At 33.5% G+C, this 18,546-nt stretch overlaps 1 protein-coding gene across 1 annotated transcript; it reads right to left on the reverse strand.

Moving 5' to 3' along the window:
• Positions 1–167: 167 nt before the first annotated feature.
• LOC138703799 (uncharacterized) lies at positions 168–12,442 on the reverse strand. The gene is made up of 3 exons (XM_069831991.1): positions 12,285–12,442; positions 5,270–5,473; positions 168–1,158 (listed from the first exon to the last, which is right to left on the reverse strand). Exons 1-3 carry the CDS (start codon positions 12,367–12,369, stop codon positions 218–220), a joined length of 1,230 nt encoding a protein of 409 aa, XP_069688092.1. The 5' UTR covers positions 12,370–12,442; the 3' UTR covers positions 168–217.
• Between the last annotated feature and the right edge of the window lie 6,104 nt (positions 12,443–18,546).

The raw sequence follows: 18,546 nt of genomic DNA on the forward strand, positions 1-18,546 counted from the left end.
AGGAGAGGATAGCGCTGCACGACGAATTTCTCTTCTGAAAAAGTTTCAGAACCGCTATGCGATTATTTTATTTATCACAGTAGAGATCTCTATCTGAAAAACTAATCAAGCTGAAATAGAGATTAGTGCTTTCCTCTTAATTCTTTAATAGAAGAAGAATATTACAATTAAATTTAATTTGTACTTTATTTTCTACTCGGTTTCTTTCCATTTAGCATTATGAATAATCAAGTATTTTCCTGACGTTAAAAGAAACTGAAAATATATTAGTCTTGTGAACAAATTCCTCTACAGTACAACAATATATGTAGCCTTTCTGTGTGTCAAATCTATTCCTGTCATTGAACCATCCTTTGGCTTTACTACACATGCAGGTACAGATGATGTAACCATGGGCTCGCGGTGAAGAATGGTATGGATTGTTGACACCGATGAACACAATGCCGGCGTTCCTACTCTGATCATGAAGTAATTTCCAGAACAGGGCTGGAACAGGAGTTTTTCTAGCTTGTGCATCGAGATATAAATGTCTTTCTACTCCGACATAATCCGGAAGCGTTGTTACTTGTAATGTTCCAGTCATAATGGCAAGGTCCGTATTTTTTTTGTTAACATAACTTCTGATTTTGTTTTCCAAATGCAGCCAGTTGCCAACGTTAGCAGTCAGCCACTGGGGAGCTGTGTTGTAAACGTACGATTTTTCTTCAAATTGGTAGCCGGGCAAGAAGTCGGAAATTGGTGCAAGGAAACCTCTGACGAAGTACATGTCTCCCCCTTCTTTACAATTAATGTACCTTCTTGCTTCAGTACTTGAACGAATCAGAGTTTCCAGATTAGCAAACTGATTTTCACATCTGAAGACGTTTTCCCTATGATCTGCGATACGACGTTTGTGGAAGTTCCTCCTGTCGTCTTCAGTCTCCACTCGCTTGACGTACTTGCGAAGGATGTGTCTTGTGGTTACAGGGATGTCTCTCACTACGTCGTAGCAGGCTTCGATGAGCGAAATGAATCCTCGGCCGACTCTGAAACCGATCTGAACTTTTTCCTCTGTCTGATTGCTGCAATGTCCTACATTTCTGTGGGTTATTGGTGGTGGTTTCTGGCATATAATCTGACTGAAGTTGTAAATCGTACGATCGATTCTGAACGATGTATCTGAAAGAGAAAGTTAAATCATGCAATGAGCTGAAAAAAGAGTATAGGGATTCTTGTTATGTAACAACTTTGCGTGGATTTGGTCTGTTTGGGATTGTGATATGACTAGGGTGTCCAGATTCACACCGACAAAAACGAGGACATTGTTCGAAAAAAGAGGACAAAAATATGTAGCTACTTAGGCCTATATTTCACTTCAAATTACGTCAATATCTATTTCATTATAAAATATTTACAGTACAGATTTAGGCTTACCATACTTAAAAGTAAGTTAATATCTATTTTATTACAAAAATAATTATGAAATAGTACATTATGAAACGAGCCTATAATGGTAGTAATTAAGACGCAAGTATGTTTATGAAACGAGCGCAAGCAAGTTTCATAATTTTCATACGAGCGTCTTAATTACCATTATAGGCAAGTTTCATACGACTTTTTATGCTCGACCATATTTCTAACTTGAAATTATTCATAAGTAGGCCTATTCATGTTATTCTTATGTGATTGAGGAGCGGAACTGACCTTGTGCAATACCTCGTAAATTGTGAGATGTGCGCAGACGCGAAAGTATTGATTTTTTCCGAGAAACTTTGTCTAATATCGCGCTAGTTGTCTTTCGATTGCATATCCGAGAATAACCAATACTTGCGCTTTCATATTGTTACAATGGTATTTTCTGATTGGTGGAACACCTGAAATTTAATGAATAGGTGTACTTTAATGAGGTCCATTAAAGGGCTGCTACCAGGTGTATAATTACTACATTTCGGCATGGTCGAGCATAAACAATAATAATCATTTTATAGTTAGCTACATATGAAAGTCAAGTGAACTATAATTATTAATTAGGACAGAAAATATCTATTTAGATTTACATTCGCACCTCGATCTCTCCATTTGGTATCTACCTGTGAGCAATGACCATAACAAGGGGGTGCAAAGAGAGTTATTATGATCGTTGGCAAAGGGTATATTCCGTCGATACTGCTGCCACCTACAGGCAAATTACTTGAAAAAGGCGTCAAATCAGATAATTTCAAAATATTAGACATACAAGTTACGAAAAAGAGGACATTTCTTGATTTTTTTAAAATCCGCCCGGGCCCCGGACAAAGGCATAAAAAGAGGACATGTCCGGATAAAAGAGGACACCTGGTCACCCTAGATATGACGCAGTCTTCCTACTTCAGTGATAACAATGCGAATTAATTATGTGAAACTACAGAAGGAGAAAACAACTTCAGCAGCTATTCAAGTATGAGAAACTGTCCATTGAAATGCAACGCACATACGAGTCCAGGATGAGAGTCGTACAAATAACATTTGTATTAATGGTTAAACTCGGAATGTAATATATTCATTTCAGATTCATTTTATAAGCTATCGCAGATTTACAGAATTAAGAAAAACCGTTCTCCTGGAAACTTCGCATACATTAAGGGGTTAGGTACAGTTTACAGCAGTAAAATTTTTGGAAATATTCAACATTTTTTTCCTCCTTTACTGTATCTTGTACAATAATGAAAATTAGTATGTGTAAAACACTGTCCTTCTGCTATATGAAAAAAATATTTTTACGATTTAAACAAATTATTTATATATATTTTTTCAAAATCCAAAATGGTGGCAGTTTACTGTGCAGTGATGAAGCATTTCCTTCATAACTCATTAACTTGTTAACTTTTTTATGTTCTCTCTCTTTTATTTCATTGCTGAAACTCATGTTTACAATATTATGCTCTTTCAACTACATTTCTTAATAAATAATATTTTTTTTATTGTGTGTTAGAAGAAAATACTGATATTTGACCATTTTTAAAATGAATTTATTTTTTATCAGACAATCTATCAACGGTAGAGAAGTGATCTTGCATCATATTATAGATATGACATGCATAAATATACACAAAAAATCTCATCACAGAATGTTGGATAGTTTTTGAGTTATTTGGGAAACGCTTCATCACTGCACAGTGGACTGAATTTTGAAAAAAAAATGTAAATATTTTTAAATAAATAAATAAATAAATGAATAAATATAAATAAATAACTAAATAAGTAAGTAAGTAATTAAGTAAATAAGTGAGTGACTAAGTGAATAAATAAATAAATAAATAAATAAATAAATAAATAAATAAATAAATAAATAAATAAATAAATAAATAAATAAATAAATAAATAAATAAATAAATAAATAAATAAATAAATAAATAAATAAATAATTAAATAAATAAATCAGAAGGACAGTGTTTTTACACATACTAATTTCCATTATTGTACAAGATACAGTAATGGAGGAAAAAAATGTTGAATATTTCCAAAATTTTACTGCTGTGTAAGCTGTACCTAACCCCTTAACATTTTTAATATGACATGTTCTGTGTTACTAAGTGAGTTTATCATTTGCAAACATAGACATTTGCTTTCAAGAGCTTCGTATGAAAGTTCATTAAGATCAACACACTATCTAGGCTTAAAGAAGTAAATTTCTCCAGTGAATTAAAAATTTTAATAATCTTCAACGACTGAGGTCTTTCTTTCATCCATTCCATACTCACTTTCGTAAACCTTTCGAGTGAAAGTGGAAAGTGGAGAAAGCCTTCATAATGAGTTTAGTATGGTGAAATATCTCTCTTTAAATCAACCAAGCACGAAAACAAGATAAGAGACATGAACCCAGTTTCTATAGAATGGAGACTAACCTCCATTTCTCTGTCTCAAATGAAACTTGCATGAAGGCAACATTTTCTTGGCTTGTAGTTACCATTGGAATCACGTCGAAGATCTAATGTAAGAGCCACCGTCGTGGCTCAGTCGGGTAAGGCGCTTACCTGCCGGTCTGAAGTTGTGTTCGGGCGCGGGTTCGATCCCCGCTTAGGCTGATTACCTGGTTGGTTTTTTTCCGAAGTTTTCCCAAACCGTAATGTGAATGCAAGGTAATCTATGGCGAATCCTCGGCCTCATCTCGCCAAATATCATCTCACTATCACCAATCTCATCGACGCTAAATACCCTAGTAGCTGGTACAGCGTCGTTAAATAACCAACTAAAAAAAAATATTGTAAGCATCAACTTCGACTGCAATAATACTACGTATGTAGTGTAGATTTTCTGACTATCAGCCTCTAAACGTGATTTAGATATGTGAAAGCGTAGTTATGTTTGTAAATTAGAATAACTGTAGTTCTGTAACTGCTCGAAACCTAACTCATATTCATATAGGCCTACATTTCTTTACTCGCAATGGCTTCAAAATAAGAAAATTGGTTTAAAATAGGAAATCGATGTTTTGGAAATCAAGGATCGTAAAAATAAAATATGAATGTGGGGAGAAAAAGAAAATCATGGGAGTGATGAGGAAGACAGATATAGTGGTAGTATATACAGTCACGAAGCTTGAGTTGTGAGGGTGCTAGGAACAATAGATTGTGCAGGTACTATATCGCATTGTCTGTAATGAGGCGATAGTAGCGATCCTAGTGGTTAGCAACTATCTATAGATGCATATTTACTATGTATTGAGCTTCGTGACTGTATATACTAGACTGTGGGTTGTTCATATTAAAAAGAGACACAGAAGAGAATATCGAATCGTTCATGTTTAGCAAATAGCCATAACTCCTTAACCATTCGAAATCGTACCCATGATCATATGACATTTTTATTCAAAACTGTTTCAAGAACCATATCCCAAAGTTATACTCAACAATATAGGCAGCAGATATAAGTTCTTAAGAGCAGTGAAAGAATGCATTAAAAAAAGATAATATAATTTCTGAATTAAACATAACCACCATAAATGCAAGTGAATAAAACATCTTAAAAAACAGATGAAACCGTAATTCCTGAACAAGTTCAAGGTTACAAAGCAAAATACAGAAATATTGGGGAAGAGATAGATGAACCAGAAAAAGCAATAGCGTTTAAATCGTGTATTTGCAAAAGAGAACAAGAAATTCCTTAGGAAGATTAGAAGCAAACTTTATGTCTCTCTCATTTTGTTAATGATTCCATACCAAATTTTTCAATATTTTACCAGACCTTGAAACAATAATTAAAATTAAGATAAATGAAAACAGATTCACGTTGTATTAGAATTATTTCTCACCTTGCACACAGTGGGCTAAAATCTGATGCTCCACTCTTGGGTTCCTGTTTGTAATCACCATAACATTCTTGATACTGTCTGTACATATGAAAGTCACATAATCACCGGTTTTGTAATTGCGAGTGGAACTTGCTACGCTCTCATTTTCGTTCATCAATATCTTTGGTGAATCCGGTGTCACTATGGAAGGAGGGATTTTGCAGACTGGAACATAGAAAAATTGTATTGTATTTGCAATTCTTTATTGAACAATCCAAAAAGAGTATTAAGCGAAGTTGAAATAGTGATATAGTACCAATTATGAAATAGCAATTGTAGGAGAACCAAAACGCTTACGAAAACCTACTTCACATTTGTTTTGTCCAAAATTCTCACAGAATCTGCTCGAGAGACATTAATATAATTAGAAATCCATTAACAGTTTATTCAATAGGGAATAAGACGCCACCTCTCTTCAAGGTATAAGGACTTAATCACTGATAAATGCTGTGAGAGTTGAAAAGAATGAATCTGTGTAATTTTCTGTCTCAAATCTCGTTTTACAATATCTTTAAAATTCTGTCATATTGAATAGAAGACTAACTTATTAAAGAATGAACTACGGTATTGTATGTTGTAGGCTCAGTATTTTCGTAGATCGGTGCAATTTTTTTTTTTTTTTTTTTTTTTGGAAAAGAGAGACTTTAAGATAATATATGGCATGAAATTGCCAATAGCCCATGCCCATACACATCCTTCGAAGAACGATAGTGTTTTTCTTTGTTTACAGCATCAGCGGAAGTATTACCAGCTGCGTAGACACTGTACGTTAAATTACAACGTTTAAAAATATTGTATGTTGTACCGAAGGAAACATTGCACGTGTGTACAGAGAGGGGTATAATTTTCGAGCGGGCAAAAATGTTTCGAGATCTGTATCGGTGTTAATAAGAGGCTATAGTTGTAATTATTTTTCAGCATATATATGTAATATTTAAGCAGAAAAGCGAAGCGAATATCTCGTCAAAATATGACCGAAAACTTTCGCTTCGGAGCATGCGCAGTGTGACTTTCCTTGACTTGGAAAAAACTCGAGTCTCTCAACTACTGTATTATGTCCCTCATTGTACTATTAATCGATGACAAGCGATTAGGCTACTCGTATTATCGTCTAGTCTACACAACGCTAATTTAAATGCATTAAGGCTATGTTACAGCGAAAGTGATTGAGTGTTACCATATCTTAATTTAATCATCACGAAATTATAAATTTGTTCAATGATTAGACAAAACGGTAACGAACTCTAACAAATTCTTCGAAAGAATGTTTGGGGAAGCCTTAGGCAGTGACGCTGTTTCTCGTAAATTCTCTCCATCATAAGTTATTATTAAGCTTAGTATTTCAGCTACGTCTAAGCTGGGATACAGTTGCCTACTCTCATACTGTACCTGACGTCACAGCCCAGGGATACATCCCGTCTGATACAACATAGAACCGCATTTTACTCACGCTCACTGTAGTTTGTGTTGAAGCCGTAACACGGTCATAGTGAGTGCTCTAAACCAGTGAAATGTAAAAGTCGTATTATTTACTTAACGTAAGATTTGTATTTGTGACGAAGTAAAATGCCGAAAACAAAAATTTCGAAGCATGAAAGGCTGGAGGACTTAATTCAGGAGATCAGAGCCAGTAATAATTTACATTACATGTAAGTTGTGCAAAGTAGATACAAAAGTTACAAGAAAACAGTGCATTGAAAGACACTGCAATACAAAAAGGCATAGAAATATGGTTGAACGTAACTCAAAACAAGCAGTACCATCAAACTCAGAGTACGATAAGAAATCCATGTTTTGCAGGGATCTATGTGCCATGATGGTCAATATCAATATAGGCCTACCGCTTAAATTGAACAATAAACACTTTAGAGAATTTCTAGAAAAGTACACGGAGGAATATATTCCAAGTGAGCCCCAACTCCGTTAGTACTTTGTACCCATACTTTATGAAGAAAAAATGTTTGTCACGCTGGTAGGTCAACTTCGGACTGTTGCGCCGTTAGATTACAAAGTCAGTAGTTGCTCTACTTTTATTTCAGGTTGGATGTACTCTACGAACATGCAGTAAGAACATGTTTGTCTCTTTCTCTGCTGTACCACACCACCTGGGATCCACCTACTACAGAGTCATCATTTTATTTTTACTAACATTTTTAATATTAACCTGGCTATACCTTTAGAGAACCGGAAACACAGTTTGCTACCCCCTTCCACGACTGGAGTTCGATGATACTGGCGTAAAACACAAACAAATCACTTTACTAGGTATAGGAGAGAAAAAAAGTAGTTCATCCATTTACGTGAACTAGGAAATATCGCGATTTTGAGTTCGATAATTTTCATTAGGTTTTTGTTCAATCAAAATACAGTACTGTATTAAGAATAAATGTTTTTACTCACGAACTGAGTTATCCATGCAGTGTATATTATACTGTCTACAGCACATTAGCTTACACTATAGAGAATGAAGTTAAATTGAAAAATAATCATAATATGGATATTTAAACACATTTTTTAAAATGTTGGCCGTTCATTTCGATTCAGGCATATTATCGCACTATAGACTATTGCATCTAATTCCAATTACCAGTTTCGTCCTTCGTACTAGTAACTCATGTTGAAATAATTCTGTACCTACTCTATAAAAGAGTACCTTACGTACTGTAAATTCAATCTTCACTTCTGCCCGACCCGCACAGATAAAACTACTCAGACATGCTATCTATTGTCCGTCCAAGTGGTTATGTCGCAGGATCGTAGAAAGTGGGGAAATCACGTGACAATTACTTAACGAGGCCCTTTTATTTAAGTTATTTTAAACAGTTGTATAATATTACGTAAATGTCCAATTCCTAACAGAAATTAATGTTTTCAGAAAAGAACTAAGACACCCCAGCTTTTACAGAGGGGCGAGCAGAAGCATGTGGGGGAAATCGGGATGCGACGTAGGCAAACAGACAGTACGTGTGCGAAAATTATTCAATATTGAAAGCTCTTTCGTCACTGGAAAACGCGAACATATTTCTGAAACGTACTATACTTACTAACTCAGTACTGCTTACTATATGCGTCCTTCATTCTGTGTGGAGAACAGTTGGAACTTTATTAGTGGAAGGGGTGGGAGTGAAGTACATTCAAAAACTCAGGTACAATAAAAATTGAAGTAAAAATAAAATGATGTCCCTGTATATACAGTAGACTATTTATCCGCAACTTGAGCCTTTTGGTAGCAGGAATACTAAGCTTAGTTATTATCGTCGGTTCATTCCGAAAAAAAAACACTTTCCAGGATTTTCCAACAAATCTTTCCATTCTTCTAGAAGCGTTGTTCGTATTTAGTGAGCTGTAGTAACCGAGTAAATCAGTAATAATAATGGTAGTATTAGTGACATATTTAACGATTCTTGGCGCCAGAATTTAACGTGGGAGAGAAATTTTCGATAAATTTTCTCTGAAGCTCTCAATCAGAGACAAAGTTCTTTTACGTGCCAATAAAGAAAGCACACTATGCATGTGCAGTAAACAAATACTCCTGTTCTATATGCTACTTGTGGACAGTCGTGCAAAATTGTTGCCTACATACAGGTGAACTCCCATCAAGACTCGCTCCAAATTTTAATTGCGTATCTTTACTGTACATAGTCGTAGTTAACAAAATTATTGACTCTACTATGCAAAAGATTGTAAGGGAAATAGAATAAACTTACATTTCTTGTACAGTTTTGTCAGATTGAAATAGGCATACAATTCACAGCTATATTTTCTTAAAATTGTGCCATATGACTGGAAACTGGAATTAACGTTTTAAGTAATTTTAATCTTATTACCCACTTTGCATTAGGCAGATCCAGTGCAGACTCAAGCTGTCAGTAGTTTGCTTCCGACAAATTGCGGAATTGTAGTTAGAAATATTGTATTACTGACTTTTCATTACACAGAACTTTCTGATCACTGATTTATAATTTATTATTATTTATTCTCAGTAATGTTGAATTGTCTCTGCTCTTATAATGTTAAGAAATGAAGGGCCGAATGAATGGATGGAATGGATAGATGGAATGAATGGATGGTATGAATGAATGGATGGTTGGAATGGATGGAATAGACGGATGGATTGATGGTTGGAATGGATGGAATGAATGAATGAATGAATGAATGAATGGATAAATGGAATGAATGAATGGATGGATGGATGGAATGAATGGGTGGATGGGATGGATGGATGAATTAATAGGTGGTTTATTGAATTATTCCCCTTTTATAGAGACGCGGCGTTTCTTTGTGTATGCGTTGTCTGCAACGGTGACCTCACGCCAAGTTCATCATATGATCAGGAAGTCCCTTTACTTACGCGTAACTATAGTGATTCATAGAAAAGAGGAACACATTTCTTTGACTAATGATGTTGAAATAAATAATTACGGAAATAAATGAATTTACAAACGATACGGTTTAATAGCAATAATGAGCGACCAAATAAGTACATAAACCAAGAAATGAATTAATAACTGAAAAATTCATAAATAATTGAAGAGTTTTGTAAACAACTTAATTAATGAATAAAACATATGAATGATTTGATGAATAAATTAATAAATGTGAAGACGTATAAGTGAAGATATGAATGGATGTAGCCTATAATGAATGTACGAATAAATGAATAACCGAAAGTGTGAATGAATAAATAAATGGATGTATGTCTGATTGAAGAGATAAATAGATTAACGAATGTATGAATTTTGAATTAATAAATTAATGGGTATAAATGTATAGACGAATAAATTGATAAACGTGTAGATATATGAGAGAATAAACGAATACATTTATAAAATAGTAAATTAGTAATCAGACTCACATATCACCACTGAGGGTAAAGGAGGGAGATTGATTTAATTGTAAACTAAACATTACGAGATAATTAGAAGACAACGGACCAACACCCAGTCCCGTGGACGGAAGATAATATTTTTTCATTACCCACGCCAGTAATCGAACCTGGGACCGTTTGGTTAGGAAGCGCACGCGCTATCAACATAGTTAAAAAGGGGGTAAACAAATAACATTTTAAATTAACAAAATTAGCTATTAATATTAATTATTAGACGTATAAATACGTAGGGCTCTACCGATGACTAATTAGTTAGGCCATAAATGAAAAAATTCACTAGACTCCATAACTAATTAATTAATACAAATTAAAGGTACAAGAAAACATTTTTTGTCAACATTTATTCAAAGATGAGTTATGCGTGTTGTGTGTACTAGGATTCCATGGAGTTTAATCCTATGAATGAAACACTGTGATAATGTGAACAGTCTTAAGTGCTATGACAGATTTCTGATTTGGCATACAATGGAAAGTATATGCTAAAGACAAACTTTAAACTGCTCTTCTGAACAATTTACTGAAGTGAACGGAGCTCGTTCTTTCCCTGTACCCTTCAAATAATTAAAATAAATAAACTTTTTGATCTGCGTTCTAATATTAATTCTTAACCAGTATTCCATTTATGTTTCCTTCGTTTATCTATTAGAAATAGTATACGTAAGCCTTTGGATACCATGAAGGTGCATGGAGCACATGCAAGTAAACCTCCAAGACACCTCAACACTAAGAGTACAATGAGGTAGGCCCTACTTTGATTGTACCACGATTCTGCTTCCATTTACCTCAGGCAAAGACCAGGTACTCAATTTTGCAGGAGGCTGGATGAATCTCGGGGCCGTTTTGGCAACGAAAAGAATTCAGAGACCACTCGAACTTGAACTTCAGTCCGTATCAACCACCTTACGTATGAGAACATCTTATTTTATATTATAAAAATAATAATAAATCCGTGGCCTATGAAGGGCCAAGGCTGACCGGTCGGATGCTGACTTCAGTTCACATGCTCAAGGAATTAGGTACAGATTAAAAGAGTAAAATTTTGGAAATATTCAACATTTTTTCCTTGTACAATAATGAAAATTAGTATGTGTGAAACACTGCCTTTCTGCTATATGATAAACATATTTTTACGATTAAAAAAAATTATATTTTTTTTCAAAATTCAAAGTTCACTGTGCAGTGATGAAACTTTTCCCTCATAACTCAAAAAGTATCCAACATTCGGTGATGACATTTTTTGTGTGTATTTATGCATGTCATATCTACAATATGATGCAAAACCACTTCTCTACCTTTGATAGATTGTCTGATAAAAAATAAATTCATTTTAAAAAATGGTCAAATATCTAACACAAAATAAAAATAAAATATGTTTATTAAGAAATGCAGTTGAAAGAGCATTATATTGTAAACTTGAGTTTCAGCAATAATATAAAAGAGAGAGAAAATGAAAAAAAGTTAACAAGTTTATGAGTTATGCGGGAACGCTTCATCACTACACAGTGGACTGCCACCATTTTGAAAAAAAAAAAATATATATATATATATATATATATATATATATATATATATATATATATAAATATTTTTTAAATCGTAAAAATATTTTTTTTTTCATACAGCAGAAGGATAGTGTTTTGCACATACCAATTTCCATTGTTGTACAAGATACAGTAATGGAGGAAAAAAAAATGTTGAATATTTCCAAAAAATTTACTGCTGTAAGCTGTACCTAACCCCTCAAGCAGAGATGAACGATGATCCAGCCAAAATGGAGATATCATGTGGTATCATGATCCCCTCCAGTCGTTATATACTCGTAGGTGGTGTCTGTAACTATGTAGATTTCGCTACGTATTGTAGCTCCACAAATTCTAGTTTGTCAGAATTAAGGAACGGTACTTTGAATGTAGTACTGAAGTAGGTTTACAGGAAATAAGCAGACATGCAGTTAAAATGAATGTGATTTGCGTGATGATCTATAGAATATAGAAGTATCTACCAACATCATGATAAATATTCACAGTCAATAATATATTTTCTTCAATTATTTCAGCAGTATATTAAATAAATCTTGGTATGTCTTACCTTTCTTTGGTTGAGCTATGACAATCCATAGTTGTATTAGAACAAAAATACTGCAGAAAACAGATGAGAGTTTCAGCGATGCCATTCCTCTGTTCGACTAGAAGCGGCAACTGGAAGTAATGTTGTATAAAAGTTGATTTCATTGAGGACATTGCGAAATATGACGTACTCCAGACTAAATCTGTATTAGATTTATAGATAGCGCAGCACACAAACAGGAAATTGTGGATACCCACATCCCTGTGCGGCAGAGACCACCATCAAATGCTAGAATTTCTCCTATAGATATCTAATAAATATTTCAAAATGGTCGTAATATCCTTGTTTGTGGATTTGAAAATTACGATTTCAAAATGTAAAGATATTTTACATCAACGTCCACTTATACCGTGTGTGGCCTAAATATGGCGGAGTTGAATTGGATTCTCGGTGAAATGGTAATTAATTTACATCTCCTGCTGTGATGTTTATGGTCCTTTGAGAGTTAAGGTTTACACATTTGGCACGGTGCTAGCCACCGTCGTAGCTAAGACCGTAGAGCGTTTTCTCTCATTTCGGAGGTGCACTTGGGTGTGGGGTTCGATTCTCGTTTGGATTGATTACCCGGTTGGGTTTTTTCAAAGGTTTTCCCTAACAATAAAGCAAACGTTATGAAATCCATGTCGAATCCTCGGCCTCATATCACCAATTATATTAACATTAAATAACCTAGTAGTTGATACGGCGTCGTTAAATAACCAACTAAAAATTACAAGGTGCTAAAGTGATTATCATCTGAAGTCTGATTAGTGTAACATGTAGCTAATTTGCGATATATGCAATGGAGGAGGAAAGGAACGAACTATCCTACACCATTATTTCCTGGCCAAGTTGCCTCATGAGTGGTGCCTTGTTGATATCACTTGTGAGGTTCAGACCTGTCTTCGGACAGTTGACTAAACAACAACAACAAAGTGATTATTAGTTTATTTAATTTGGTAGTTTCCTTTCTAATAGCCTATTGTTACCAAATTATAGGGCGCTACTTATTTCTCTAGTAACAGTAGACCAGGCAGTCTACTACTTCTAGGTAGAGAAGGCAGGCATATGCTTTACTCTCTGTGATGTGTCCTTAGGAGGAGATTTTATTTAATTATTAATTATTTACGAATGCAATTAGCCTTTTATTTTTATGTACAAAAATAAGCAGGTCTGTCTAATCAAGTCAATAAAACACCCTAGATCATATTATAATATATCCAGATAGGTCGGCCTTATAGGCTTTGAGGTTAACAACGTTTGTCAGGTTTACTACGCTGCCATCTAGTTGTTACATAAGGAATCACATCATAATTGTCATTTGAATTGCATTAGCGACTGTACTGCCATCTCGTGTTCGTTTACTGCGGACGGGTGGCGATCCTGGCGGTTGTTCTCTTCAAAGTGCTCCCGATTTTAACATAGCAATGAGTATCTGTTATATATTTGATCTAGGAAAACACTCACAATATTAGAAACTTTGCAAAATAACTATGCATTAAAAAATAATTGAATAGAGGAAATGTTTCCTTTTTTTGACATATGCTATTGAAGCCACATCGGTCACTGCTGCATTAACAAAGTTAATGGCCTGCGAGAAAATGATGAATTACTCAGTAACATACACTCCTATGTGTATGTGTTTTTATTTGTTTCTAAGAAACACCAAATGATAGCAATTCCATCTATAATTATTTGCATTACTGTTCTCTATGTTTTAATGACTTTTATTATTTAGGATGGATTCAATGTTTATTACTGCTTAATAGAAGCAGAGTAAAGCGTAAATTAAACAAAGATTAAATAATTTTGATCCTATGAAGATACAGATAAACAGAACTCTTTCCTCAAGTCTTATATAGGTTCTAATATGTCGTCTTTTAGTTCCGCCTTTTTATTTAGATTACCAGAAATACACAAACCTAAAGAAATGTTGCCAACTTTGTATTAATCTATAATAAAAATTAAGAGAAAGAAATTAATTGGAAAACACAAAAATAACCATATTTTTTTAAATTAATTTTTAAGTTTGTAGCATCTCTTAGTGCTTTCTGGTTTAGCTCACAAATGGTGTTATTTATCAACAATATGACATTGAAACGTGTTCAGGTTTTAACCCAGCGACAGTTCTGATGTAGCCTCTTGAATTTTATTCGAAGATTGATCAATTAATAATACAGAATATTCACAATCACACTCGCATTCATTCAAATTTTCTGACTCTAGACAGCCAGGAAACGTTTCTTCTTCAAGGAATTCCCCAAAAACCGAGCTCGAAAATCACACTCGGGACCTCCAGATCTTGAAGCCAGCATGCTGACCACCAGACCATGGAAGCAGTTAGAAAATAAAATGAAATAAGAAGACTGTTTAAAGAATGAAGATACGAAGCTGGTATAAACCAATAAATGAATCGATAAAATGAAAAGGAAAGAATTAGTGAATGGGTAAATGAACGAATTAATGAAAAGAGAACAATGAAACGACCCAAGAAAGATAGATTAAGAGGTTATTCATGTATTCATCATGACTAGAAATGACCTATGAATTAGGTCTTGAGCCCTCTATCAGGGACAATGTTCTTTAACTTACCATAAATCTATGACACGGGTCTCCCAGGTTTATTTCCTTCCTGGATAAACTATAACAAGTATTTTAGCGCCCTCTGCCGATTTTGAATACGGGAAATTCTGATCAAACGACCAGCAAGAAAACAGCAAGTCCTAAAAGATCGGCTAGACAAATAGAAACGATACCAGAAAGTAGATCACAAAGAGGTCGTAGGAACATCTAGAACCCAAGAAAATGTGGCAAAGGTCCGTTAAACACTCTTGAAGCCTAAATGAAAAATTATGGTAACTCATATTTGCTCAACCTCCTCTAGCCTGATGAATAATATTAATAGGGCTCGGTTTTTTATGATATGTCATATTTTTATCCTGGCCTCTTTTTACAAACTTATGTTAAAGTAAATCCATTTATAGCTTTTCTGAATCCGATAACACGTTTTATTGGTCATATAAATGAATTTATAGCATATTTAACATTCTCATATTTGATTAAAAATGGTAGAAAAGCATATTGGCCATATTTTAACAGCTCTCCAAGTATTATTCATGTGTCTTGCGTCAATAATGGCAAGAGATTTTGTTTGCATTTGGTTATTTATTTTGAATTTCCTTTGCTCAGAAATATTTTGTGGTTAAATGAAGTTTGTAGGTAAGTAGTAAGTTGTCAAACACAAGGGACAAAAGAATTGTTGCTGGTCGGTCTCATCTTCACCCCTCCGAAACATGTGACAAAGGGATTCCAACTCTGCTGTTGTCAGGTAGTAATTCATAAAGAGCCTGTGAATCTATTAACATAGCTGTAAAAGAATTAGTCACGTTAAGGATTTATTTATGTATTATCGTTACTATTAAATGTTACAGAACGAAATAGATTTGCAAATTTCTGAATTAAGCTCAGGTTTTATTTTTTAACAAAATAATTTGCCCTCAATTAGGGTGACCTTAAAGATCCAGAATAAAAGTACTACAGAATAGTTTAGAAAGACAAAAATGATGAAATACAGGAATTATTAAGTAAAAAAAATCCAGAGAAATGCAAACCCAGTAGAATCATTAATGGCCAAAATATAAATGGTAATGTAACATTTGGATTGAATCCTTAAGAATATTCAGTAAAATTGTTTGAATTTAAAAAAAAAATCGGAGACCGAGTGCTTTTGAAATATTACATGTGAATTCAGGAAATGTGTCACGTGCACCAAACAAAAGACCAGAAACTCCACTGACTAGTGGGAATGTTATATTTCTCACTTAGGTATGGGATATTCTAAAACTAGATTAAGTAAATGACCCGCTAAACTTTTTCTGCGAAATCTTTGTAAAAATATTGCAGTGTTGCAAAATTCTATCTTAATACTATGAAGAAATTACGGTACATAATTGACAAGAATTGATGTCAAGGCTTTTGTCTCTGTGAAGGAGATTTTACTATATTTGTGTCATATTATTGCTATTATTACTACTGCTACTGTACATGATGCAATCATAGCATTACTCACAGTTTTTTTAATGTCTCATGAAAACCACGATTGTGGTTTCGAATCCGATTAGGATATGATGTTTTTCCGTCGTAAATGTTATGTTCTATGATGTCATACTTATAGTTCCGGTGTCATCTTGTCCCCACATCAAGGGAATCCCGTTATACGAGTATGTCCATGTGAAAATGTATAATCTATACTAATAATTAATCTGTAGCCGAAATTTTTCTGGTAATTTTCGATTTTACAAAAATAATTGGTCCTAACATATATAATTAACTACCCTGAAACCGAAAATCGCTTTTTTGAAATTTTTGTTTGTATGTCTGTCTGTCTGTCTGTCTGTATGTATGTTTGTTACCTCTTCACGCGATAATGGCTGAACGGATTTCGATGAAAATTGGAATATAAATTAAGTTCGTTGTAACTTAGATTTTAGGCTATATGGCATTCAAAATACATTATTTAAAAGGGGGGTTATAAGGGGGCCTGAATTAAATAAATCGAAATATCTCTCTTATTATTGATTTTTGTGAAAAATGTTACATAACAAAGATTTCTTTAAAAATAATTTGCGATAAGTTTTATTGCTTGAAAAAGTTTGATAGGACTGATATTTAATGAGATAAATGAGTTTTAAAATTAAAATAACTGCCATCTAAGGCCGTGTAATGAATTAAAAAACAAATGACTTCGTCTATAAGGGGCCTTGGACAGCAACAATCGAAAGCTATGAAAGATAGCCTACAGAGAATGTTTCTGTGCTTGTATGAAGTAATATCGGAAGCTAAATTAACCGATTTGTATAATTAATTATTATTTCACCATTGGAAAGTGTAGTTTCTCTAGATGGACATAATGCTATAATGTTATTATAGTAACTTCTGATATAATATAATATAATATAATATAATATAATATAATATAATATAATATAATATAATATAATATAATATAATATAATATAATATAATATAATATGTAATATTATATAATATAATTTGAGTTATTTGAAGGGTTCAGAACCATAGTGGGCCAAGCGCCATTTACTGAATACTTAGAAAACAAGGGTTAAAATTACGTTATTACCATAATTCAATGGAAACCTATAACAAATAAAATAAAATATACACATTAAATCTAAATGATGTCAATCTTCATTAAACTATGGATGCATGTAATAAAAATTAAGAAACATATTAAAGGAATTGTCATTGCACCAAATGAGTGTCTCTGGACCAAAATGATCGCATTTTAATTATTTGGATGCAATTTAAATTAAGTAACATATTAAACGATTTATCCTTCTATCAAACACGAATGTTCCCTGGATCAAATGTCCTATTTTAATTATGTAATTACTTTATATTTATTTCTAACGGGTGCAGCGGAGCGCATGGGTACGGCTAGTTGTAGAATAATTGTGGAGGTGACATGCAAGGGCAAATGTGTCCACCAAATACAAATTTTCATAATCAACATACAATTTATCTCAGCCATGCATGAGTACAAAAATACAGTATTGAAATGCAAGTGCCTGAATTTTGGTGTCAAAAGAGCAGTTAATATCTGTAATTAAATCTATAATAAAAATATTCCTTTAAAAATTACATTTAAATATGGTCATGATTGTTTCTTTAATGAATCGTTTGGACATGTTTGGCTTTGAATGATTGTCAAAAGTTGTTTCTTCGTAATGATGTAGACCTACATCTTATCGATTGATATTTGCTATTCTGTATCAAAATACTTATTTGTAACGTTTATTATGTCAAATCATGAAGAAATGAAATTATAAATTGATTACGTAACACTGGCATTGCCTATTAATCTTTTACAAAAATGTATAATACTTTGCTCCTTTTATTTATTTACATTATTTTCATATAATGACAAAATAGAATAATAAATTGACTACTGCAACAATGGCATGACCTATTATTTTATACAGTTTTTGAGGTGACAGTTACACTTAAACTTATAAGCCAGAATGACCTTCTATGAAAACACACGAAATTTATTATTCTGCGTTTTCCATAGGAATCCAGTCAATGATAGATGTAGCCTATATCAACTTAAGTTCTTCTGATTTCGCCAATTTTATCCGAAAATAGTTATCAATAGACTATCAACATCTTTCTTCTTGGCATCAGGAATTGGGTAGCTGAGGGGTACTTCAACTGTTGAAGAGTC

This window comes from Periplaneta americana, chromosome 1, assembly GCF_040183065.1.
Source record: "Periplaneta americana isolate PAMFEO1 chromosome 1, P.americana_PAMFEO1_priV1, whole genome shotgun sequence".
NCBI lineage: Eukaryota > Metazoa > Arthropoda > Insecta > Blattodea > Blattidae > Periplaneta > Periplaneta americana.